The following is a 27,608-nucleotide window of genomic DNA, read 5'->3' as shown; positions in this document are numbered from 1 at the left end:
ACTCTGGAACCCATAATGGAATCTGGCCAGTTCAAGAAAGGAACCAAGATCTTATGGTGATACAAGCTGTGAAATAAATCTGAATTCAAACTTGCCCTTAGGGCAACCTAGAACTGATTTCAACTTGCCCCCTTATATTCCAACTTGCCCTGGATCTCTTCTTTATTAAATATAATGTTTTCTTATTATGCTAGGGGTCCTTTTCTTTAAATTCTATTACTTTACACTATGTTTTGAACCAATTAAATATGAAGATGATATTCCTGATGATGATAATGATGATGATGATAAGGGTCATTGTACAAAGTAATACTATAGGACTCCAAGAAATAGTTTTATTATAAATATAGCAACAGTCAGCATTAAAACTAATATTAAAATCAACAAACCTACTGTTCTTCCTCTACATAATGAAAATCCACAAAAAAACCCCACTAAAGTACAGTTTTATACCCTTGATGTAGAATTATGTCAAATTACGTCAGTCACCTGGCAATGTCCAACCAGTTAACTTTCATCCCACATCAAAGAGCAATACCGAAAATCAATAAAGAAAAATTTGCCACTGAAGTCAGCTGCCATGTGTTGGTGGTTTATTTCAGGCTGTCAAAATGTGTCATAGATACATGTGTCAGTTGTGTAACCTAAATAGGAGACCAACTGAAGTGTGTGGGTGTTTCTTTAGTACTGTAAAAGTAGGATTTATAATTTTCGAAATTTCAAAGTAAGTAGCAAATTTATTACTCATCGGAAAAAAGCTTTTAACTTTGACTTTGAACTGTCAATTTACTCACCAATTTGCAAATAAAATTTATTCATTTATCTTTTTTGTGCTGGAATTGTCGGTATCATTGCGACAATAATTTGTATTGTCTTCCGACTTCGGAGCAAATGACTTACCAACTTAATCCGAGCCAAATGCATGTACTTCTTTTTATTATCGGCAATCAGCGCCTTCTCAACATGACAGATTATCTGAATGACGGTACATTTTTCAGACGGTCTCTTGATAAAACACGATTTACTTTATCAAACATGATGCTTTAGGAGGCAGTCAGACATCAAGAGTTAAACACCGCTTTGATAAGTTTCGGGGCGGAGCTAATCACATCATTAACTGAAGTTATGTCACAGTGTATTGATTTTGTTCTCGTGTACACAATTGATATTTGTTGGATATTATACTCGATTGATCTGCAAATTACTCGACCCGGGCTTCGGGCTGGCGGTTTAAGTCAAAGACTATTTTCACAGCTTGCCTGTCGCGCAATTCAACTGTCAGTTTTACTTGCCCGTCATGGTTTTTTCACTTGCCAGGGCAATCGGGCAGGCGCTTATTTCGAACACTGTAAATAAAGCTGCTATTGTGCAGACAAGGTCAAAATAGCTAATTTTGGCCCTTTCAGGGGCCATAACTCTGGAACCCATAATGGGATCTGGCCAGTTCAAGAAAGGAACCCAGATCTTATGGTGATACAAGTTCTGTGCAAGTTTGGTTAAAATAAAATCATAAATGAAACCACTATCGTGCAGACAAGAAATTGTTGACACACCGACAGACGGACTGACGACGGAATAAGGGTGATCACAAAAGCTCATCTTGTCACTATGTGGAACCTTTTTAAAACATCTGAACGGCGAATGCAAGTTTTGACGGAGAGTATCTACAACATTTGGCACGAATTTGACTCGACATTTTAAACTGAAAGAAGCCGTTTTTGTTACCGAAACATGTGGAGTACTCGGAAGCAATAGTTTTAAATATCGATGATAGATATCTAAGTTCTTATTGTATGCTATTCAATACATTTTACTTTGAATTTTTATTGTCTACTGATAATTAACTGTCATAAATTCATATTGGTCCCGGGTGTATATATGTGCAGGCTAATTAAATGCACAGGTGTTTTTAATGCATAAATCAGTGACGTAATTAGCGACATCAGCTCAGGTTAACATACTTTAAAAATCTGTGTAGACGTGGTTTAAGTACTGGATATGGTAAAAACACGCTTAAATCATTTGTATGCCGTAAATATCATTTAAAAGAAGATATTATTGATTTAATTTTGAACAGCATGTCGAATTTGCACGTCAATGTTATATCTCGTCGTGCAAATTCATCACCCCTAGACAAGGTCATGCTTGGAAACCGTGGAATATTATTTGTTTCTAAATATCAACATCAAATATAGTTCTGTTTATATTTCGGTTAAATGAAGTCAAAATGCAATTGTAAGAATAGTTTTACATACCTTAGCTTCGCTGACCATTCTTATAGAAAACTGTAAGTGCAGTTTTCGTTCAAAATGAATTTGAATGTCGAAGTTGCCCGATGAGCGTATCGGAAAAGGAAAGAGCGCCTGTGTGGTCAAGATGTTCTCATGATGTCATATATAAATATGACGTCATAGAAATTACTTAAGAAAAATTATTCAAGGACATTATGGGTTTCTCCACGCGGATATTAATTCAAGATGTTGAATATACACGACTGTCGAATATACCTGAAGTTATTCTATAATCTTTTTATTACCATAATTATCTTGATTTCAATTTTAAAAAATCATTTGAAAAATCTGTGCACTACAAGGAGTTCGTGAAATGAGCAAGTTACCTCCCATCCTAGTCCAGCCACAAAATGTTCAAAAGCTGAACTACTTCCAGGGTTAGACAGTATGGAGATTTTGTCCTCCTGACCCTCTGCTACATATATCACAGCAAACTTGTGAGTCTCTCGACTGAAATTATCCAAACATTAAAACTTAAATTTATAAACAACAGATAATGTGAAACATGCATGCCCACTTAGTTGCCAGTCCGATTTTCACTCCAGAGATCACTATGACCTTGCCCTTAGACCAACTGACCCCAAACACAATAGTCATCTTGTGAAGTTTGTGGACTTTAAGCCTAAAGTGTTCTTTAGTTTTTGAGCTGAAACCGTTTTCAGTGACCTTGACTTTGACCTACTGAACCCCCAAACAATACCACAAGGAATCATCGTAGTACCAAGTTTGAAGGCAGTAGGCCACAGGGTTCATTAGTTACTGATCAAAAACCATTTTCAGTCTCAACACTTCTGAATATTTCAATTTTAGCATAAGAAGTCTTCATTTAACAGATGTTTTTTAAAACTAATGTTCTATTTTCGAAATCTAAATATTATCTTAAAAACATATTTGGCTGAGATTTAATAAAATTGTTTATACAAATTGACAGCATTTCTGTGTTACTTTGTTTTCCAAATCTTAGCCATACAACACACTATTACAAAGAGGCAATAAGATAGCATACCACTTTTGAAGATCCATGTTCTTCAGTTCTCTCAGCAGTTTATCTGTCTTCTTCAGTAAATCAAACTGACATCTGGAAGTAATCATAGACTTATATATCTGAGAAACATTGTGATATTTAGTTATTAATCAAGACTATGTTTTATCAATTTTCTCTGAACAGTTTCTGTTCAGTAAGAATCATGGGTTGAAAGAACTAACCAATTTTGTTTAAACTGGTTAAGAGTATATGATAACTAATCCAGCGATGAGGTGAACATTTTCCATGACATTATAACATTGCTTGCTCAAAAGAATTAATTTTCTTATAACTTAAGCGAAAGGAGTTTCATTTTGAGAGTGCAGACCCCACCTCCCCTTAATCAGGCAAATAAATCACAGATTTATGGTGAATTAATACAAATATTTTTTCTTCCCTAATCTTAATAGTTATACAGTGAACCAAAAAAAGCCTTTTTGGGAGGGCCGACTCAAACCATTCATGTAGTCATCCATGGTTTTCCTTATATTCTCCTATGTTTGGATAACCTGAAACCATAGATAAGCTGAGTATTTTACTCATCCCACTAACATAACGATTTCCAGTAATCTGTGTTTTAATTTTATGAGAGCTTATTGAAATTGCCTCCAACTTCATCAATTATCATTTGTTACCTTTTTTCCCAGGATAGAAATCCCATTTGATTAACCAGCATTCGACACATCTGGAAGGGAGAGATTGGGTCCTGTATCTCAGTAGGCATCTGTGGCTTGGCCAGCATGCTGAAACAATATAGATACTTGTAAGTCTCAAACCCAGTACCATACAGGACAAAGTCCATATAATTAACAAATCCATACACATTACAGGTTTCAATTTGAGGATATAAAAGTAAATTAAGTTGTTGTATCTATTATATAAAGCAAAACACTTATAAAATTTCTTGACATAATATGCACAATTCTGTGACCAGTCCATCCGCTCTTTATTCATGCTATTTTCTAAAATAATACAAACTAAAACATGCAAATAATTGATGCACCTGCTATATTATTCGAGTCGTTACCTTTTAATCAACTGTAAGTACAAACATCACTGCAAGCATTTTTGAAATGTAATAAAAAGTTTCATTCATATATAAATGCAGAACATGGGTTCTGAAATTGTAAAACCTTATTTTGAGATTAATCTTAAGCTGGCCAATTTCCAGACAATGCTTGGACACCACCAATCAAATGCTGAAACTTAAGATAGGTCTCCAACATCCACTTTATCACTAGAAACAAGAACAATGTGTTTACTAATGTTTTGCAGCAGTCTGCTACTGAAGTAGACATTTTATTTATTAATGTGGCTTTGTGTACGTTTTCATGGTTGTTAAAAATAAAACTTTACCATTTTGTGAACAAAACTTCTAGTCGTATCAGATATGCACAAAACAAATGGTTAAAATTTGACCAGACACAAATTTTTAGAATAAGGATAAAGAGATTTTTTAGAATTTTAAAATCAATATACAGAGGTTTTTAGAATATGGAGACAAGATTTTTAAAATCAGAAGTTTTAGAATCAGGTGACTGAGATTTTGAGAATCGAGGGACCGTTTTTTTGAGACACAGTTTTTGTTAACCAGGAGACCAACAGACACAGATTTTTAGAATCAGGAGACAGAGTTAGACGAGATTTGTTTTAATAAAGAGACAACTTCTATCAAGGTGTTTTAAATCTAATGCTGTCTGATGTAATACCTCAACAGACGGCATAGTAACTAACATTCTCTATGGAAACATCACTTAGGAGAGTAAAAACTCAGAGAACTATGAGGAACTCCAATGAAAACGTACAGCTCTTTATTATACTAGCAGAATGCTTGCAATGATATAAGCATCACAGCAAACCAACCCACAATTGTTGTACAAACATTTCACAATATCATATATATCTATGTCAGTTAAATGCAAAAGTCAGTTTCACCCTCACAGACTTTTACATATTACTTGAATAACTAGAGATGCTTTTGAGAAAAGCGCATGTCTTCCACAACTGCCCAATGAACAAGAGCTGTCCGTAAGACAGCCAAGCTCGACTATTCAAAATATTGTCCCAGAAGCAGGAAAATATTACCCAAAAAGGTTAAATATCAAAAGAGTTTTAAGTTCTAAAGGGGGAATAATTTGACCAAAATGCATATCAGTTATGGGACTTGCTGCTATCAACTAGTTTTATAACCCCGAAAGCACATGTGAAGTTTCAATTCAATATCTGCATTAGTTTTAGAGATAGAAACTTGCATGTAAAACTTTAACCAGAATTTTCAAAGTCCAAAAGGGGGCATAATTTGCCCAAAATACATGCCAGAGTTATGGGACTTGATCCAGTGAGGTTAGTAATTGATCTAGAAAAAGAAATCAAAGGCCTGAATGGCCTGAGTCGGCTAATGATTGATGTACTGACAGTATAGTCTACCAGTTTCAGTTTGTTTTTAGTTTTTTTTCTTAAAATTTCATAACACAGCTCGATATTTACCCAAAATATTATATCCGGATACGATTACACTTTTCTCCAGTTTGAACAATATATTTTACAAATTGTGATGATACGAAGACATTTAGCAGCAATTGGCAGTATCTGACATTGAAGTTTACGGTTAAATTACCTCTTATTTAAATCTTTTCATAAAAAGTTGTTTCCTTTCGCCAAACATAGACGATCTACTTTCGATTTCAAAAACTACAAGAAAATACAATTTAATGTTTCGCCGATTTGTTTATTTCTCGAAAAATAAGAATTAAAATCATTTTTAATATCTGTAGTAACTAAACAAACCAGTAAGAGATTCTTCTTCCGATAATTTATCCGTTTACTGACTGCAAAATTCATGTGTGTGTGTAGAAACCCACGCAAAGTTTATAGAAATCATACGATGCGTGTATACGTTCAATGTGGGAGAATTAAGGCTGATCGGGATCGGCTATGTTACCTAACGCATCCAGACGATTCAGATTTTGTTTTTAAAAAAGCATTGTGTGCATTTCTGTAATTTTATATACGTTTAGAAATTATTAGACATGCGTATTTGCATTATTTCTATACGTAATTTACCCTAATACGCATCTTATCTGGAGCCCTGTGGAACTATTTTTTGTCTTTCGCTGGATGTTACGCAAGCTTTGTAAGCCTGCGCAATTCATAAAATGCACATTTATGCTTAATGAGTTACATTCGAGTATTGCACAATTACAAGTCATAAATATGACAGATTACATCGTATATTGGTCATAGCAAAGGGAATTCACGCAACTTAACTTCATTCTTGCAGTGAACTGTTTGAAGTTTGAGAAATCTAATGGAACTACATCGCTTCACTGTGTTATTTGGTCCATTTAGACTTAGAGAATCGCTGGATAGCAAGGACTCGTCAAAACGATTACATCGTTTAGCCGACTCAAAAATAAGTTTCAAATCTATATGCCTTTTAGAAATAGCTGTATGTACTTGCATGCAAAACTTTAACCAGAATTTGCTAAGTCCAAAAGGGGGCATAATTTGGCCAAAATGAAGGTCAGAGTTATGGGACTTGCTGCTATCAACTAGTTTTATAACCCCGAAGATACATGTGAAGTTTCAAATCAATATCTGCATTAGTTTTGGAGATAATAACTTGCATGTAAAACTTTAACCAAAATTTTCTAAGTCTAAAAGGGGGCATAATTTGCTCAAAAAACATGTCAGAGTTATGGGTCTTGACCCAGTGAGGTTGGTAATTGATCTAGAGAAAGAAAAAGTAAGTTTCAAATCTATATGCCTTTTAGAAATAGCTGTATGTACTTGCACGCAAAACTTTAACCAGAATTTTCTAAGTCCAAAAGGGGGCATAATTTGGCCAAAATGAAGGTCAGAGTTATGGGACTTGCTGCTATCAACTAGTTTTATAACCCCGAAGACACATGTGAAGTTTCAAATCAATATCTGCATTAGTTTTGGAGATAGTAACTTGCATGTAAAACTTTAACCAAAATTTTCTAAGTCCAAAAGGGGGCATAATTTGCTCAAAATACATGTCAGAGTTATGGGACTTGACCCAGAGAGGTTGGTAATTGACCTAGAAAAAGATAAAATAAGTTTCAAAGCTATATGCCTTTAATTGATGGGTGTATGTACTTGCATGCAAAAACTTAACCAAGGTGTGACGCCGACGCCGACGCCGACGCCAGGGTGAGTAGAATAGCTAGACTATTCTTCGAATAGTCGAGCTAAAAATGACTAGTTTCTCTGGATGGTCTAGACGAATGGATCCAATCAGTAATTCAAGGGCCATAATTGAAAAGTGCCTAAGCGGATTTGGCTAGTTATCCAACTTGGCCGAGGTCTTATGGTCAAACACATTTTGTTCAAGTTTGGTTATGATCCGATGAGAAATGTTCGACTTAGAGTGCGGACAAGCCTTGTGACAGACAGACACACACACACACACACACACACAGACTGGAGTAAATCAATAACTCTCCCACACCACTGTGTGGTGGGAGACATAATAAACCTTCCAAAACAGAATTCCAGCATACTGGGTTCAGTTCCTAACAAGCATAGTTTTAAGAATAGTATGCCTTAATTTACACATCTGCTAACCTTTCCAGACTACAGATCCTTACAAAACATGCCAATAACCAGTAACAAGAGGGTCATGATGACCCTGAATCGCCCACCTGAGTAATATGAGCCACATGGTCACTGAAAGTCAGTTTTAAGAATGGTGTGCAAAACTGTACATGTCATACAAATTTCAAGGCTGTATCTTAAAAAACAAGAAAGTAGGTCAGTAGGTCAAGGTCACAGTCAAGAGACCCCTAATCACTTGGGGTCATCAGGTAATTATAATTAAACTGTCTAGGAAATATGATCTGATAATTTTTGAAGTATTTATTCCTATATAACTCATATAACAAGTGACCCCCAGGGCAGGGCCTCTTTATCACCCCAGAGGCATAATTTGAATAATCTTGTTAGAGATCCACTAGGCAATGCTACATACCAAATATCAAAGGCCTAGGTCTTGAACTTCCAGACAAGATTTCCCCCCCCCCCCAACCCCTATATAAATCTATGTTAAATTTGGGACCCCCAGGGCAGGGCCTCTTTTCACCCCAGGGTTATAATTTGAACAATTTTGGTAGAGGATCACAAGGCAATGCTACATACCAAATATCAAAGGCCTAGTACGTCTTGTGGTTTTAGACGAGAAGATTTTTTCCTATATAAGTCTATGTAAAACTTGTGACCAGCGGGGCAGGGCCTCTTTTCACCCCAGGGGCACAATTTGAACAAGAGCCATGTTAGACATGGCCAATCCCCCCGCCGGGCATATTATAATTGAAGGCTAAAGTTCCTGGCAAGTTAGTGTCTGAAAGTATTAATTTTGGGGAAAGCTTTGAAGAACCATTTAGTTGTGGTCCGCATCAGGGGTTTTAAAGATGTGAAAGAAAGAATAAGTCAGTGGTGAGGTGGTTTACTGCTAAATTTTATTAATTTTCATGAACAGTATAGCTATGATGTTTTTCTATATGGCTACTGTAAAAAGAAGGAATGGAAAGCTAACAGGGAACACGAGTGCCAGAATGTCACAATATATGCCCGTCACAGCAAATTTCTTTAGTCTAGCAGCTGTATTTGCAAATGGAATTTTAATTTTGTGGTTGTTTAGTAATCATTGTAAGTCTTTTGTTTTTCTAAGTCCACAAAAAACTCCTTACCAGGTAGATATCTTAAAATACACGTAAAATTGGAAAGTAACATCCATGTTGTACAACAGAAAAGTGGTCTTGTTTTTTCCCTACGGTCAATTATAAAAAATGTTACAATATAAGTTATTTATAGTAACAACTAAGGGAAGTTAATCTTAAAAAAAAAAAAAAAAAAAAAAAATTGCAAATCCACAAAAAAACCTTTACCAGGTAGAGATTGGTCAAAATACACCTCAAAATTGGATGCAGCATGCATGTTGTACTACAGAAAAATTGTGTTGATTTTTCCCTACGACTAGTAATGAAAAAGTTACAATAAAAGCTATTTAAAGTAACAACAAAGGGAGGTAATTCTAAAGAAGGGAACTGCGCATGACACTTCGTCTCATGATGGTGTATAATTGTGCCAAGTTACATCAAAATCCCTCCATGCATGAAGAAGAAATGCTTCGGACAATGTCATTCTTGTATCTGACCTTTGACCTCTCAGTGTGACCCTGACCTTAGACCTAGGGACCTGGATCTTGCGCATGACATTCTGTCTCGTGGTGGTGAACATTTGTGCCAAGTTATATCAAAATCCCTCTATGCATGAAGAAGAAATGCTCCGGACAATTTTTTTTTTAAGAAAATATGATAAAGGGGAATAACTCAAAAAATAGGCAAGGTAGAGTTATTGTTCTTGCACACTGCACTTCCTCCCAATGTGTTCTATCAGTGTATGAAGTTTGAAGAAAATCCCTCCAGTACTTTTGGAGTTATGCTCCGGACAAAGATCGTTGCGGACGCACCCACGCACGCACACATGGATGGACGGAGAGCATTTCTAATATCCCCTTCTCCTTTGGCGGGGGGATAAAAAATCTTCATAGAAGACCATTAGATGATGCCAAACACCAAATATCAAGGCTCTACACCTTGCTGTTTTGGACAAGAAGATTTTTAAAGTTTTTCCTTTCGATTGCCATGGCAACCAGTTCTGAATGGAATTCAATTCTTTGAACAATTTTGAAAGGGGGCCACCCAAGGATCATTCCTGTGAAGTTTGGTGCAATTCTGCCCAATAGTTTTCAAGAAGATTTTTTTAGAAAATGTTGACAGACGCACGACGTACATTGAGCTGTCACAAATGCTTACCATGAGCCTTTGGCTCAGGTGAGCTAAAAATGGTCATCACAAACAGATCCATTTGCCAATGCCATTATCAAAGTTATCTTTATTGGTTAATTTGTGAGGTGCTCTGTAATAATGGAAGGTTTATACTAATTAAGATAATAATATTACACACACTCAATTGAACAGAAAAGACACACAATGTATTTCTGATAGACTGTTCTGAAAATTGTGAAAGCAGTCTTGTGTTAGAAAATCGTCATGCAACAAAATATTGCAAACATACTGACTCACAATTGATAATATAAAACACACCAGATATTATTTCTGTTAAAGAAAACAATGTTCATTTTGTATTAGAAAATGAATTTATTATTACAGAAAATGAAACATACGGTATCAGTTTAACTAAAAGTCTACAGCATGTATAACAGTTAATGATTTGTATACATTTATTCCAAATGAGTAAATGGTGCAGCATGTACTTTAAACTTCCTTTTTCTTCAGCAAGATGTGTTTTGGCAGAACCACTAACGTTTACATTTGTTTTCAATTTTCGTATGTTGATACTGGTTTAATTAACTTGTATTTCAGATAAGTAATGCTAGTGTTCCTGGATCCTGTACCTATTCTGTAAGAATAAAATTAAGTGAGAATTTTCCCCCTCATAATAAAATCTGAGTTGAGATGAAACATATGACTTCAGATGTACTGTCCTTTTTCAAACCCTCATTGCCCACAGTCATCATACCATGGTAATAGGCAATGGTATCCAAACAAATTAGGGGCAATCAGAAGCTATTCACAACATCTATACATTAAAATGTTTGTCATGTTCTTCATACTGCATCACAAGACTTTTAACTGAAACTGACATAAATTTCGCTTCAAATGAGTAAAAATGTTAGTATTTCTTTGAAGAAAATATTAACCAATCTTAATTAAATCTGAAGCTTATGTAGTATTATATGACTATATATCAAAATACACCCCTTTTTAAAATACTAGCATTTTCCACTATCTCTTTAAACTACTGGTATGCTAAATGGTTTACAGCATAATATTCACTATATAATTGCTTGGAACTAGAAATAAATGTGTAAATCTATCCTGGCCCTTGTATTACTTTTAAAACCTTTAGCTTGCTAGATTTCTAAAATAGATTGGTCCATCACTCAATTTGGGCAGTACCATTTATTATTCAAAGGGGTGTTTACTGAAAATTTACTGACTGAATAGCTAACAGTGCAGACCATGTGCAGGCTGATCCTGGTCTGCACTGGTTGCAAAGGCAGAATCACTTGGTGCCAGCAGGCTAAAGGTGAAAACCAATCTACATAATGCATGGTGGTATGAAGTTAAATCACTAGTTGAGTAAACATAGAAAACACTACACATAACAAATTATAAGTCATGAAATATAATGTCACAGCATTCTGCCAAAAATACAGAGATTTCTCCATCTTGTAATGTATACAAATACAAATATAACATAAAGAATGAAATATTCCATTGCATTTTTCCCCCAAATGAAAAAAGAAATTTCCAGTGTTCATTGCACTGTGTGGCAGAACATATTTTAGACAAGAGCTGTCCGTAAGACAGCCAAGCTCGACTATTCGAAATATTGACCCAGAAACAGGAAAATATTACCCAAAAAAGTTAAATATCAAAAGAGTTTTAAGTTCAAAAGGGGGAATAATTTGACCAAAATGCATATCAGTTATGGGACTTGCTGCTATCAACTAGTTTTATAACCCCGAAGGCACATGAGAAGTTTCAATTCAATATCTGCATTAGTTTTGGAGATAATAACTTGCATGTAAAACTTTAACCAGAATTAACAAAGTCCAAAAGGGGGCATAATTTGCCCAAAATACATGCCAGAGTTATGGGACTTGATCCAGTGAGGTAAGTAATTGATCTAGAAAAAGAAAAAATAAGTTTCAAATCTATATGCCTTTTAGTAATAGCTGTATGTACTTGCACGCAAAACTTTAACCAGAATTTGCTAAGTCCAAAAGGGGGCATAATTTGGCAAAAATGAAGGTCAGAGTTATGGGACTTGATCCTATCAACTAGTTTTATAACCCCGAAGACACATGTGAAGTTTCAAATCAATATCTGCATTAGTTTTGGAGATAATAACTTGCATGTAAAACTTCAACCAAAATTTTCTAAGTCTAAAAGGGGGCATAATTTGCTCAAAAAACATGTCAGAGTTATGGGACTTGACCCAGTGAGGTTGGTAATTGATCTAGAAAAAGAAAAAATAAGTTTTAAATCTATATGCCTTTTAGAAATAGTTTATGTACTTGCACACAAAACTTTAACCAGAATTTTCTAAGTCCAAAAGGGGGCATAATTTGGCCAAAATGAAAGTCAGAGTTATGGGACTTGCTGCTATCAACTAGTGTTATAACCCTGAAGACACATGTGAAGTTTCAAATCAATATCTGCATTAGTTTTGGAGATAGTAACTTGCATGTAAAACTTTAACCAAAATTTTCTAAGTCTAAAAGGGGGCATAATTTGCTCAAAATACATGTCAGAGTTATGGGTCTTGACCCAGTGAGGTTGGTAATTGATTTAGAAAAAGAAAAAATAAGTTTCAAATCTATATGCCTTTTAGAAATAGTTGTATATACTTGCACGCAAAACTTTAACCAGAATTTTCTAAGTCTAAAAGGGGGCATAATTTGGCCAAAATGAAAGTCAGAGTTATGGGACTTGCTGCTATCAACTAGTTTTATAACCCCGAAGACACATGTGAAGTTTCAAACCAATATCTGCATTAGTTTTGGAGATAGTAACTTGCATGTAAAACTTTAACCAAAATTTTCTAAGTCCAAAAGGGGGCATAATTTGCTCAAAATACATGTCAGAGTTATGGGACTTGACCCAGAGAGGTTGGTAACTGACATAGAAAAAGAAGAAATAAGTTTCAAAGCTATATGCCTTTCATTGATGGCTGTATGTACTTGCATGCAAAAACTTAACCAAGGTGTGACGCCGACGCCGACGCCAGGGTGAGTAGAATAGCTAGACTATTCTTCGAATAGTCGAGCTAAAAATGACAAAAGGCAATATTTAACTCAAAAGAGAGTGTGTTTTTAGTTTCCCCGAGGAACTGAAGCATCAAATCTTTCTGCTGACAAACTGACAAAGGTCTGGCAGAAAATGACAAATCTTGTCACATTAATTAAAGACCAAGTTAAATTAGGATGGCTTTCTACTGCAACACTTCTAACAATAACAAAGACATGCCAACTCATTATGAAAGTATAAACCTCTTTTAAAAAATCTCTGTATTTTGGACTTGAAGAAAGAGAAAATATGTGACAAAAATTGAAGTTGTCCGTTATCCAGGTTCTAGATTACCACTGAACAGAAGCAATAGAAAGTTAGATATGTCTGAGTAATACACAACACTTACTGAATATCATCCATACGTCTGAGCAGGCATCAAGATAAAACCATATATATATATTATTAGAAATACCTCAACATCATATCATTTGTTATATGATACAAAATAAAGTGTATGATTGTCATAGAAATAAATTGGAATGTTGTTACATTAAAAAAAAAATTGTTTCTGAATTTCAGTTTTTTTCTCCAACACGATACTGTGAAATAATCAAAGCAACACTTCGTAGTATAAATAAATTATTATAAAGTAGCAACCATTGTAAACAAGCACCTCAAACATTTTATTTTACTGAAAACATGCAAATATTGACTAAAATGTAACTGGACCACTGCTATTTTGACACGACCAAATCAAAGTGGAAATACCCAGAGTTGAAGAGTTTACATATTGAATAGCAGTATATGAAAATGTTTTGGAAGTATCAGCAAGTATACTGGATATTCCGTATAAGACTGATATTGTATTTCATAAATTTCAATATAAAATATCAGCCCAATTATGAAATGTTGCTTTAATGTTCTTGTGGACTAATTTTCACAGATTTTGCGGTTAGATCAATTAACTAAATTAAATCCCAACTAACTAACAAAGAATTCCCATTCACTTTATCTTTAAAAGCTGTTATCAACAAAATTATATCCCCATAAAACAGCCATTTTTATCCCAAACCACAAAATCAAAGCCCATAAAAATAAATGATTTCAAAGTACCTTCACTAAAAACTCATTTCATGTGTTTAAGCAGAATCAAATTTTTTGAAATTTTCTAAGTTTTCTTTAAGTAAGACAAAAGCCTTTTATTTATAACAACAACCCAAACTTATTTCACAACGGACTCACAATTTAGAATATAAACACTTATAATCAAGACATCTTTCCATGCAATAGATGAATTACATGGCAAACTTTCATAACATTTCTTTTCCTAGAACAGAAAAAAAAAAATATGATATATTTAAATAATCTTTGAAGTACATGAATATTACATGCTTATAAAGCATCTGTATCAATCACTTGCATCACAGGTCAAAGTTAGTTTGAAAGGTAGGGTAAGGACATGCTAATCATAATGCACAAATTCTATACTGAAACAGAATCAGGACTCATGCTCAGACACTGCATAGCCGAAACATCTTGGAAACTGACTAAATCTGCTTCATCTATAATATTACACTTGTCTAAAATAGAATAAATGATTATCAATTTTCTTTCAAGTTATTCAAAACTTACTTTGCATCATTCTTGTGTTTATTGAAGTATTCTAGCTCTGCCTCTTTCTGGTTTAAGACCATTTCTTTCATCACTGATTCAGCATTTTCATTCAGATCTTCAGGTATTGGTCCTTCAATATTCACAGGTACACCAGGCTGCAGCAAACATTCTGGACTAGTGTTTCCAATATAACCTAGCAACTGAAAATATCAGCAAAAGTCAAACTAAAACTATAGAAGATAACACCCCTCTGAACACAATCTTTGCACAGGTACATACAATAGTTAAACTTTTTCAACTTTTAAAAACCTGGTTAAAAAAATTTAAATAGTTGAGCTAACAAATTGTTTGTTTTGTTGCATTTAACATCACAACAACACAATTTAGGTCATATGGCAACTTTCCAGCTTTGATGGTGGAAGAAAACCACAGGTGCCCCTCTATGCATTATTTCATCACGGCAGGGTACCTTGGTAGAACCACTGACCTTCTGTAATCCAGCTGGATGACTTCAATACTGGAAGAATTCAAAGCCCTGAGTAAGGCTCGAACCCACATCGATAAGGGCAAGTGATCTGAAGTTGGCAACCTCAACCACTCTGCTGCGGAGGCTCCAAGCTAACAGATGTGTTGTTAGATTTGCTATAAAGAATTACTTACATCAAACAAATTATCATGCTGTTCTGCTGTATTTTCAAACAGTGGTAACTCAGATGTTGTTCGTTGTCTTTTAACAACAGTTTTAACCTGCTCCGCTTCCTCTTGTTGTATTAGTGGTTCTGTGTCCACTCCTTTACTCAGACCATGCAGTGCTTTAGCATCTACAATTATATTTCAACTGCTTAGTACAAATTATTCTAATGTATTCAATATGGTCATGTAATTCAATGTCTCCTGATAAAATATAACTATAATAGACTCACTGATTGCTTGGAACTATAGTCAACATCTTCAACGTGCAGTAGCTCTGTAACAAGTGTGCACTCTGATGGCTTTATGACCTGGCGTGTGATATTCAAGAGATTGTGGTCTTCAGTAATGTCTACTAAACCAGTGCGAGATAAAACGCTATAAATTTTCTTCACTATCTTATCGTATCACTTACACTTTGCCCATCCATTGCTAGTCAATTTTTTAATAAATATATCTCTACCTGAAGATGTGCATTTCAGTTTACTACTCATAGAACATTTAGTTCCAGGCGCTCTACATATCTAAAAGTTAAATATCTCTCTTTAAAATTATGCCTGAATATAATTTTATAACCTCACTCACTTCAAAGAAATCTTGGATGTCTTTTTTTCTTACACAAAAAAAGATGGCATTTTGTTGAGACAATCTCCTAAAGACTAAATGTAACAAGAAAAGGAAATCAGATTTAGTACCTTTCAATATAGACCAATAGGAACACCTTTACAAAGACATTTTTTTGGGTAAATTTTATCAAATCTACTCACTTTCAAAATATGATCCCTTAGGACACCAGGGTGGGCCATACAATACAGAACTCTCCCAGCAATATTTCCCTGTCAAATCTCTCAGTACTACTCTACATACAGTGTGGGCTGTTGTCAATCCTGCTGTAACTCCACCCCCTGGTTGACCAGTCTGAAAAATAATATTGTCATGCTCACATCTTTTGCTATGAACTGTCTGAATTTATTTCACTATGTCACAATACTCCTTCACTGTGTATTTCATGTAACAAACTCCATGTAAAGATTTCCAGGTATGTTACAATTATCTTAATAAGTCCTTAGCCTCATTTTCAAGTAAGTATACAGCCCTGCCATATCCTGTCCTTTATATCATATAATTTTCATAAAGAATTTTGGCATTATTAAAGTTGATAATATAACAAACAGTGTTTCTTATAGTTAATCTTATTTGTTTTGTTCTGACAAACCATTCTACAACTCTTAAACAGGAAATAGGAACAATTTTAATAAGACTCATGTATAACTTCCAGTAACCGCCTCGGTAGCCTAGCGGTAAAGCGTCCGCTTCGAGTGTTGGAGGTCATGGGTTCAATCCCTGGCCTCGTCATACCAAAGACGTAAAAAATGGTACTAGTAGCTTCCTCGCTTGGCGCTCAGCATTAAGAGGATAGTACTAGGACTGGTCTGCCCGGTGTCAGTATAATGTGACTGGGTGGGGTATCATGTCACGTGTCTACGGCGTGATATTCCAGTGAGGCAGCACTATGAAGTTGGGCATTGTGCTCACTGTGACAAGTAGACACCGTCGTTTATATGACTGAAAAATTGCTGAAAAAGACGTTAAGTTAAACCCAAACACACACACACACGTACACACACACATGTATAACTTCAAAAGATAATGAAAAGCACGTATGAAAATCTGTAATTCCTACCAATGCAGGTAACTCGATAAAGGAAATCAATGTCCTCTGGTTCAAGACAAAGAACTGAAATGGAAACATTTAAACAATGTTTTATGTAGAGGCTTAAACTACAGTTTGAAAGATTTATCTTAAATAGGAAAAACATGAATCTTTAGCTAGTCATGCATATAAAATACAAACCCAAACATTTTACAAAGCAGAATCACAGCACTTAATGAATGAGAAGAAACTAGAATTGTGTCCATTGAACACAGATGCCCCCACATACTGTGCCATCCTCTAAATAGCAAAGTTTTTAGTAAAAACCATCCTCACATTTAGGATGTTCGACTAGAAGTTTGAAACAGAATGTATTCAGATAAGGTTGTGTATCTGAATACATTCCTTCAAAGTGTATGAGTTGAGCACACAAAATTTCTTCACTAGGCCTACTTTGAGAAAAAAAGGAAGGGTCATAATTCTAGAAAAATTAGCCACAGAAAAAAGTCCATTATTTGGTCATCTTCACATGAAAGTCCTGTCTGTGAAATTTTCAAGCATAACCTTTCACTAGTGTTTGACACACAAGATTGTTCTCTATATTCTATATAGCAAAACTATCGAAGGTTCATAACTGCAGTAAAAATAGTCACAGGAAAAAATCCTTCATTTATGGTCAGTTGTTCATCTGTGAAAGTTTGAAGCAAATCAGACCAACAGTGTGGGAAGAGTTGGACACTCAAGATTTCGGGATGTACAAGCAGAAGTACGTACAGCTGACGGACGGATATATGGTCAGCAGTAACCTTATATGCACCCAACATAAATGTAAGGGAATAATGAAAGAAATTAATCTATTATACCTGATTTGCATATCACTATATAAAATTCCAATGCTGCAGTGTTTAGAAATTCTTAATAATACCCATGTAACATCACAATGAATACACTCCCCACATAAATAGCCCTCAAATCTATAATAAGTTTTCCCAATAATCATGCAGAACAACTTTTCATTTTGTTATCTATATAATGAAACCCTTGAAAAATAACGTAAACCTGGCTGCCGCTTCAGTAACTGTTGTGACTGTATTTCAATAGTTTACAATATCAGCTTACACAAAATCAACACGAGACAAATTTTTATTATTCACTTTAATATTAAACTTCACATTTATCTGTTTTGACCAGCATGTACATGCTTACTTGCACATTAGGAGCAGTAAAGATTTCTGACTTCAGATCATCTAAACTGATGTCTGGCATATCCTGGAACTCTGACACTGCGCTGCTCAGTCTTGATGCTCCAACTCCCATTGGAAAATGACACAGATAATTCACCAGGTGATTCATCATCTAAACATACAACTTTATTATGTCATTTATTACTTGTTTCAATATTACTTATATGCTGTTGACAAACATCCTTATCTCCAAAATTATTTTCCCACTATAAAGTTTAGTTTTATTTTCTCACCAATTCATAATTCAGGGTGTAAACATCCATTCAAAATCTGTTTAAGTAATAAACAGCACTTACTATATCTGAACCACTGAAAAACTATTTATTGAATGCAGATGATACTACCTATAATTTTCCAAAAAAATACAAAGGACAGGGTTAAACCAAAAATATTATCAAATAAGACACATACTAGACTATTAATGAATCAATTTCTCTTCTAAAGTCTTTTAATCCTCACATATTAATACTTTAAAACATACCAGTCTGGCAGCAAGCTTTACAGGATCGCTGTCCTGTTTCTTATCCTGAGAGCTCTGTTTACTTCTATCAGTACTTGATGTACTACTGGTTGAGTCAGACCTGTAGGTTGTCATGGTAACATTACGAAGGTTCTCAAACTCTGTATCCTGCCACAGACTGGCAACACAGCGGCTTGAAGTTTCATATGATGTTGCTGTGTGGCCACATACAGCTACATTCAACATCTGAAAGAAATTTTTAACTCTAAACATATCCTTTACAAAGTTTATTACTATACATTCATCCCTTTAAGGAACATTATTATTTTCATATGAACAATGAATGAACAATAATACATATTTCAATTACCGGCTTCAACAATTTCATAGACAATTAAAGACATAATTCTAATTAACAGTATATCAACTAAACACCAAAATTTTGTATTGAAATATGCACAAGAAATGTTCACTATCTATCTCTGGTTATCATTGGGAAAGAAAGTGAAATGTGTTACTAAACAGAAGTCATTTCACTTCTCTTCTGTAGAAAATCCATATACATAGTAGCACGTGTCAATAAAACAGCACACTACATATAAATGACATGTTTCAAAAATTCATATATGAATTCAAAATTGTGACCTAACAGATGGTTTTCTTAAAGGTAATGAAATCCTGTAAATACATGCACAAGTACTATAACTCAACCTCCAAACAGTTAAACATTACTTTAAATCTAGTCTCCTATACTTACTTCAAACACATTACGTAAACACCCCTTGTCAAACTCTGAGGTCTCAAGCAGTGAGTGAATAGGGATTTTCAGACACCATTCCACTACACAGTGTATCATAGAAACAATTGGTCTCTTCTCTTCCTCCGACACGGTCTGGTTTTTGTTGGTTGGTATTAACATACAGATGGTGCTACACATCACCTGGAAATTAAGCAGTGAAGCATTATTTAGGACAGCAATGACCAAAAGTCCATGATAAAGCATACAGTGCATACATGTGCACCTAAACTACCTGACAGTAAGTAAAATTTTTCTTCATATTACACTTAAAATAACTGATCAGGGTGTCTGCTGCATTTCCTATGACAATAAGTTTCACAAAAGCATTAAAAGGTTCTGTCGCCACCTGTAGAACTAGTAATTTTACTTGGAAAACAGAGCTGTATGTTTTCCCAGCATCATTATCTATACAATTCCTAGTTATCTGTGGACAAATCCAGTTTAAATCTGCATTCATTTAATTCAGGAAATGTGTCTGTGGCAAATCCTGAATAGATGCATTAGCAAAGTCTGCATCCACAAATATATCAAGAGGAATGTTGCACAAGAGAACTTTCAAATAAATTTTAGATGTTTTCTACATATTGGTGCAGCAACAGCATTAACTGCTTGTTACAGGTTACTGTTCCACTTACTTTAAGTAAATTGTAACAACAATTAAACTAGACAGTCTTTTTCTAAACACAGAAATATACTCACATTTACAATTCTTGTTGGTAAATCAGGATGAAAATCTAGGAACTTGTCAACATGGTCACATAGTAAGGCTAACATATCTGATGATGTCTTGGCAACACTTCTATCTTTGCACTGTATAATGGAAATTTTCTAATTTAATTTAGAGCATTATCTGAATCAAAGTAAAGAAGTTAACTTTTGATCTTTGACCTCAAGTGTGACCTTGACTTTGGATCTTATGACCGGAGCAGTGCACTCTGCATGTCGTCCATATGAGGTTAACAAATGATGCTGACTTTATGAATCTTTCCAATCAGTTTAGACAATATGGAGAGTAAATAAAAATAAGCTGTTTGACATTTGACTTCAAAGTGTGACCTTGACCTTGGATCTAGTGACTTCGGTTGTATGCACTGATGTAATCTTGATGGCATTAACAACTGATACAAGTTTTATGATAACCTTCCTTGTGGTTATTTTATTTATTTTGTTGGGTTTAACGTCGCACCAACACAATTATAGGTCATATGGCAACTTTCCAGCTTCGATGGTGGAGGAAGACCCCTCCCTGCATTATTTCATCAAAAGAGGGCACCTTGGTAGAACTATAGACCTTCCATATGCCAGCTGGATGGCTTTCTCAAATGAAGAATTCAATGCCCCAAATGAGGCTTGAACCCACTTCGATGAGGGGCAAGTGATTTGAAGTCAGCAACCTTAAACACTCAGCCACAGAGAACCCTTCCTAGCGGTTAAGAAGATATGGAATGAAAGTGCCGGACAGATGGACAAATGGTCAGAAATGCATCTCCAATATACATACCAATAAATTTGGGGATATGAAAATGTCTTTGTTACATCTGCATAGTTCTGTTAAGGTCAGTGGTCAGCTGTCACATCATATGTTTAACAGTAATACTGCAAGAACTGAACTTGCATACAAAAAGACATTCTTTCAATATAAGAAATTGTTTATAATCCATAATAAAATGTTTCGATAAAGGTTTTCTAACTTTCCCATGTTTGCTTGCTGTTCTTTGATATACATTCAGTATACCAAACTGAACTGTGAATCAATTATTTAAGACATCTATGAACTTACCCCAAGAGCCCCTAGAAGGACATTTACAGCTTCAACAAACTTGGAGTGTAGTGTACCATGTGTGATCTCCTCATATAGGAATATACCCAAACTGCTCACTGCTATACATCTGTAAAATAACCCTTTATATTAATCTGTTATCATTCTAAAATTCCTTTCATACAGTACAATTCGTACATATCTAAAACTGCCAAATCAACATAACATGCCTTGTTATTTTAACACATAATCGTAATTAATTACAGCTGCTAATACAGAATTATTGCAATGCTTTCATCCCTGTAATAATGCCAGACCCCTTGCAAGTACAAAACCTAATCTGATAAAACTTTTCTGAACTATCTGAAACATTTACACAGAAGTGCTGTTGTTAGCACCCTTTCACTGGCATCACCAGCATCCAAAAGATTTTAAAGGTAAGCAGACTTTTCATCAACTACAAGACGGAAAGCTTTAAAACTCCTCACAAGTCTCTAGTATCATAAAATGACCTTGCAGGAACTCTACCTTACATTGCCACACCAACACAACATTGATTACTGTGACCTGCATTTCATTTCTAAAATTGTTGGTATGCTTTTGAATATAGTATCTATGCAAATGAAAGGGGATGTAATAATTTAGTTAAATACTTAATAGAGCTGCCATTACAAAGTTCTTGTAAAGTGGAGTTCAATTTCTGAAACAAATGAATTTCCACAAGTGACTACTGTTCAACTATTACACTATTTTTCCTGAAACATGCAATAATCGCAGACAGCTGTGCTTCAAGCTCTCGGTATTTTGTTCTCTCAACAGGTTATTATAAAGCTTGTTTTACATCAAATCAATAAATCTCCTGAATTCAATATCTCTCCATAAGAAATTAATAATATGCTGCACATAAGAATCATTAAGGAATAATATAAATCAAACCAATCGATTTCTCAAATAATTATTTCTTCACGTGAATTTATCCTTGGCAAGAGGGTCATGATGACCCTGGATCGCTCACCTGAGTAATATGAGCTACATCTTTCAAATGTCAAACTGATGCTAAACTATTAAGAAAGTCAGTAAGTCACATTCACGGTCAATGAAATTCAGTTTTATGATCCGTGTGCAAAACTGTGTATCTTATCCAAATTTCAAGGCTGCATCTTAAAAAGCAAGAAAGTAGGTCAGCAGGTCAAGGTCACAGTCAAGTGACATCATATTACTTGAAGTCATCAGGTAATTATAATTAAACAGTTTGGAAATAGGATCAGATAATTTTTTAAGTATTTTTTCCTATATAACTCATAGAATAACTAAGTGACCCCCGGGCAGGGCCTTTTAACACCAGGGGCATAATTTGAAGAATTTTGGTAGAGGACTATTAGGCAATGCATCATACCAAATATCAAAAGCCTAGGTCCTGTGGTTTTAGACAAGATTTTTAAAGTTTTTTTTCCTATACAAGTCTATATAATACTTGGGACCCCCAGGGCAGGGCCTCTTTTCACCCCGGGGGTACATTTTGAACAATTTTGGTTCAGGACCATAAGACAATGCTACAAACCAAATATCAAAGGCAAAAGTCTTGTGGTTTCAGACAAGAAGATTTTTAAACTTTTTTTCCAATATAAGTCTATGTAAAACTTGGGACCCCCAGGGCCATATTTGACCCTAGGGGGATAATTTGAACAATTTTGGTAGAGGATCACTAGATGATGCTACATACCAAATATCAAAGCCCTAGGCTGTGTGGTTTTGTACAAGAAGATTTTCAAGTTTTCCCTATATGTCTGTATAAACCATGTGACCCCCAGGGCGGGGTCATATTTGACCCTGGGGGAATAATTCGAAGAATCTTAGCAGAGGACCACTAGCTGATGCTACACAACATATATCAAAGCCCTAGGCCCTGTGGTTTTGGACAAGAAGATTTTTAAAGTTTTTCCTTTCGGTTGCCATGGCAACCAGAGTTCTGCATGGAATAAATTCTTTGAACAATTTTGAAAGGGGGCAACCCAAGGATCACTCTTTGGCTCAGGTGAGCTAAAATTCACTGATTTCATCACTCTCAACATATCTAAAATCAATAGTTACCTAAATCATAATATCTGATCGGATATTTTCAGAATACTCTTGAAACTGACCAAAAGCAGACAGAATCTAAGATATAACCTTGAGACCAGTACTGACTGCAGTCTCATGGGCAAAAATAAACCATTACAACACCTACCATCTTATTGCAGGTATTCCTGAAAACTGAAATAACGAGAACTGTGTTGTTGTTTTTTTGTGCTGTTTTTTTTTTTTCAGACCAAATAATATCGCTATAACATTGTCTTCCTGTATGAAATAAAGACCTTTTTTACAGCTATATGTCTGTAACAAGAGATCACAGAGTGATCTTGGCGCCCACCAATGTGCCATTTTTTAGTGTTCCAAATTTCAAGACTTACTGACTAGCTCAAGGTCAAATTTCATTTCCGTACACAGCACTGTGCATGTGGTCCAAATTCGAAAGTTGTAGCTTGAGAAATGTGAAGGTAGGTCACTAGATCAATTTCAAGAACAAAGTTCTTTGTACACAAAACTATGCATGTGCATCAAGTTTGAAGGCTGTAGTTTGAGAAATTTGAAAGTAGGTCACTAGGTCAATCTTAAGGTCACAGTTTATTTTGGTACAAAAAACTATGCAAGTGGTCCAAATTTGAAGGCTGTAGCTTGAGAAATGTGAAAGTAGGTCACTAGGTCAAAATCAAGGTCAAATTTTTTTCAAAACACAGAACTATGCATATGGTCCAAATTTGAAGCCTGTACCTTCAAACATGTGAAAGTAGGTCACTAGGTCAATGTAAAGGTCAAAGTTTGTTTCGGTACACAAAACTGTGCATGTGGTCCAAATTTGAAGGCTGTAGCTTGAGAAATGTGAAAGTAGGTCACTAGGTCAAAATCAAGGTCAAATTTCATTTCGGAACACAAAACTATGCATGTGGTCCAAATTTGAAGCCTGTACCTTCAAAAATGTGAAAGTAGGTCACTAGGTCAATGTCAAGGTCAAAGTTTTTTTCAGTGCTCAAAACTATGCATGTGGTCCAAATCTGAAGGCTGTAGCTACAGAAATGTGAAAGAAGGTCACTAGGTCAATACCAAGGTCAACTCGTGTCAAGGTTCATCTTGCCACTCAAAACCATACATGTGGTCCAAATTTGAATGTTGTAGGTTACTGACAAGAAGATTTTAAAAGCTTTTCCCTATATAAGTCTATATGAACCATGTGACCCCCAGGGCGGGGCCATATTTGACCCTAGGGGGATAATTTGAACAAACTTGGTAGAGAACCACTAGATGATGCTACATAACAAATATCAAAGCCCTAGGTTTTGTGGTTTGGGCAAGAAGATATTCAAAGTTTTTCCCTATATAAGTCTATGCAAACCATGTGACCCCCGGGGCAGGGCCATATTTGACCCTAGGGGGATAATTTGAAAAATCTTAGTAGAAGACCACTAGATGGTGTCACATACAAAATATCAAAGCCCTAGGCCCTATGGTTTTGAACAAGAGGTTTTTCAAAGTTTTTCCCTATATAAGTCTATATTAACCATGTGACCCCCGGGGTGGGGCCATATTTGACCCAAGGGAAATAATTTGAATCATCTTGGTAGAGGACCACTAGATGATGCTTCATACCAAATATCAAAGCCCTAGGCTCTGTGGTTTTGGACAAGAAGATTTTCAAAGTTTTTCCCTATATAAATCTATGTAAATTATAGAAATAAACAAAGGGCCATAACTCACTAAAAAATTGTTGAACCAGTCTGATTTTCAGAGGGACACAACTAGAGTACCAATACATCATTCTGACAAAGTTTGGTCAAAATCCCCCTGGTAGTTTCTGAGGAGATGCGATAACGAGAAATTGTTAACGGAAGGACGGACGGACGGACGGACGGAAGGACGTCGGACCACGGACGCAGAGTGATTTGAATAGCCCACCATCTGATGATGGTGGGCTAAAAAACTGATTTTTGGATAAACATGATTATGTAAAAGGTTTAAGGGGCTATAATGAAATAAATCCTTTCACCTATTCACATTATCAAACAGACAACCAAATTCTAAGTTGTAAAGGGGCCATAACTCCATCAAAAATGCTGGACTAATACCAAAATTAAACTTACTGTCAGTATTTTAAAATCAAGTACCTGTGTACCACAAACAAATTCAATCCATTCATTCTTTCAAAAGTTATCAAATGAACATTAACATTTTGCAAAACTGTCTGTCAGGAAGGGCCATAACTCTGCCCAAAATTAATGGATTGTAAGTGAAACTGAAATCTGCCTGTATTTTATGATCAATACACCAGGGTACTTTTGAGTAAAAAAGGGGCCATAACTTTACTAGAACTGGGGATAGTAATTGAAACAGAACTTGGCTTGCCGCTTATAATACTGTTCCTGTCTACCAATAACGAACTCTATATATCCTTTCAGGAGTGATCTAACAAGTGATCTTATGATCAAATTCCTGTGCACCTACAATGACAAATCCATCCTTTTACTTACTGAAGGTGCATGGACCTACACTACCAAACACTCACACACCAACATTTGACTCAAGTATTTCCTCTGCTACACTTCATTAACAGCAGTAAAATTATATTCTCAGCACTTACCTTGCCAGACCAGCTGGCTCGCGCTTTCCTGCTTTCAATAACAAATTCACAACATGGTCCTGAAAATATAGAAGGATCAAATCAAAATTTGTCTTTTATATATTTCCTCTATGTCACGACAAAATGTATTTTTAAAATTTTACCAAAAACAGTTTTGTTAGTGCATAAAGTACGGGTTGGTACAGTTCATCAATAACAATTGTTTGCAGTTTATTAGGTCCTTAAAGAACACTGAAAAATTAAACTGTATCCATGTGTAGTAAATGCATTTGACAAAGATGAAGGAAAAAATATCTAAAAGATTCTTTCACTAACACTGGTCAGGGGTTTCCTCCTTAATGTAATAAAATACACTTTCTCTCTATCTATGGTATGTGTTATCTGGATACTTTCATTCTATTTGTGAATGAATGGCTTAAAACAAGTCAAGTCAGCTTAAATACATCAGTTAAACAGGACAAGTTACCTTAAATACATCAGTTAAACAGGACAAGTTACCTTAAATACATCAGTTAAACAGGACAAGTTACCTTAAATACACCAGTTAAACAGGACAAGTTACCTTAAATACATCAGTTTTAATATTAGATCTCTCCATGTCAACATGAAGCACAGGTGTGTCCTTGTAATGGTTAGGAAAACAAACAAGGGATCCCAAAATTGTCAAACTCTCAACTCGTGGTGTCTGCAAAAAAAGACAATATATAAAGTAATTAATACAGCTATATAAAACTCTTTTTTTCCCCCATGGAACTTAAAAAGAATTAAGCAAACAACTCACAAGAAAATTTGACCAAACTGAGAGATGAAACAAGACAGAACATTGTAAATACATGTATTGCAAGAAAAAAATATCGCTCGTCAAGTGACCATGGGGTTCTGGAACCGTAACATTTCTCAATAGGACATATCCTTTTTTGTTTAGAATGCTTTTTAACTTCCAAATGTACTAAAAGATTTGATGTTTCCAAAAGTAGTACCTCTTTGATATCGATGGAGTTAATAATAGATTCACAGGCGTTAACAAAGTCTAGAATGAGAAGACTGTTGCCAGGCAGGGAAGTGGAGAATATTCTAGCACTGCTAAACTTCACCAACACATTCTTCACATCCTGAAAGTAAAAATGTTTTTATTTTATCAAAGCCACACCAAAATTAAACAAGAGGACCATGATGGTCCTGAATCGCTCACCTCTTCCCACATGACCCAGTTTTCAGTATGACGTTGTTTTTTCTATTATTTAACATAGTGGCCTAGTTTTTGAGCTCATGTGACCCAGTTTTGAAATTGACCTAGATATTATCAAGATAAAAATTCAGACCAACTTTCATACAGATCCCATGAAAAATACGGCCTTTAGAGAGGTCACAAGGTTTTTCTATTATTTGACCTACTGACCTAGTTTTCGAAGGTACGTGACCCTGTTTTGAATTTTAACTAGATATCACCAAGGTGAACATTCTCACTAATTTTCATGAAGATCTCATGAAAAATATGGCCTCTAGAGAGGTCACAAGGTTTTTCTATTTTTATACCTACTGACCTAGTTTTTGAC

The 27,608-nt window shown here is 35.2% G+C and overlaps 1 protein-coding gene across 14 annotated transcripts in view; it reads right to left on the bottom strand.

Moving 5' to 3' along the window:
* The window catches only part of LOC123526658 (ral GTPase-activating protein subunit alpha-1-like), a 172,620-nt gene that overhangs the window by 34,674 nt on the left and 110,338 nt on the right, over positions 1-27,608 (bottom strand). For 11 of the 14 annotated variants that reach the window (XR_008366593.1, XR_008366594.1, XM_053520431.1 and 8 more), the window contains 16 exons: positions 27,033-27,164; positions 26,615-26,737; positions 26,053-26,111; positions 21,402-21,510; positions 20,321-20,431; positions 19,580-19,762; positions 18,844-19,068; positions 18,325-18,474; positions 17,149-17,202; positions 16,232-16,382; positions 15,435-15,595; positions 14,793-14,974; positions 13,567-13,584; positions 3,951-4,058; positions 3,298-3,369; positions 2,618-2,741 (listed from right to left, as the gene is read on the bottom strand). Coding sequence is in view for 10 of the 14 variants with exons in the window: in XM_053520431.1 (XP_053376406.1) it covers positions 2,618-2,741; positions 3,298-3,369; positions 3,951-4,058; positions 13,567-13,584; positions 14,793-14,974; positions 15,435-15,595; positions 16,232-16,382; positions 17,149-17,202; positions 18,325-18,474; positions 18,844-19,068; positions 19,580-19,762; positions 20,321-20,431; positions 21,402-21,510; positions 26,053-26,111; positions 26,615-26,737; positions 27,033-27,164 (1,962 nt within the window). In the remaining 4 variants the exon portion in view is untranslated. Of the gene's footprint in view, positions 1-2,617; positions 2,742-3,297; positions 3,372-3,950; positions 4,059-13,566; positions 13,585-14,792; positions 14,975-15,434; positions 15,596-16,231; positions 16,383-17,148; positions 17,203-18,324; positions 18,475-18,843; positions 19,069-19,579; positions 19,763-20,320; positions 20,432-21,401; positions 21,511-26,052; positions 26,112-26,614; positions 26,738-27,032; positions 27,165-27,608 lie in introns of those variants that run through there. The other 3 variants (XR_008366595.1, XM_053520444.1, XR_008366596.1) reach the window with 3 other exon arrangements.

Source organism: Mercenaria mercenaria, chromosome 1 (assembly GCF_021730395.1).
Source record: "Mercenaria mercenaria strain notata chromosome 1, MADL_Memer_1, whole genome shotgun sequence".
Lineage (NCBI taxonomy): Eukaryota > Metazoa > Mollusca > Bivalvia > Venerida > Veneridae > Mercenaria > Mercenaria mercenaria.
This window is presented reverse-complemented; position numbering and strand designations above follow the sequence as displayed.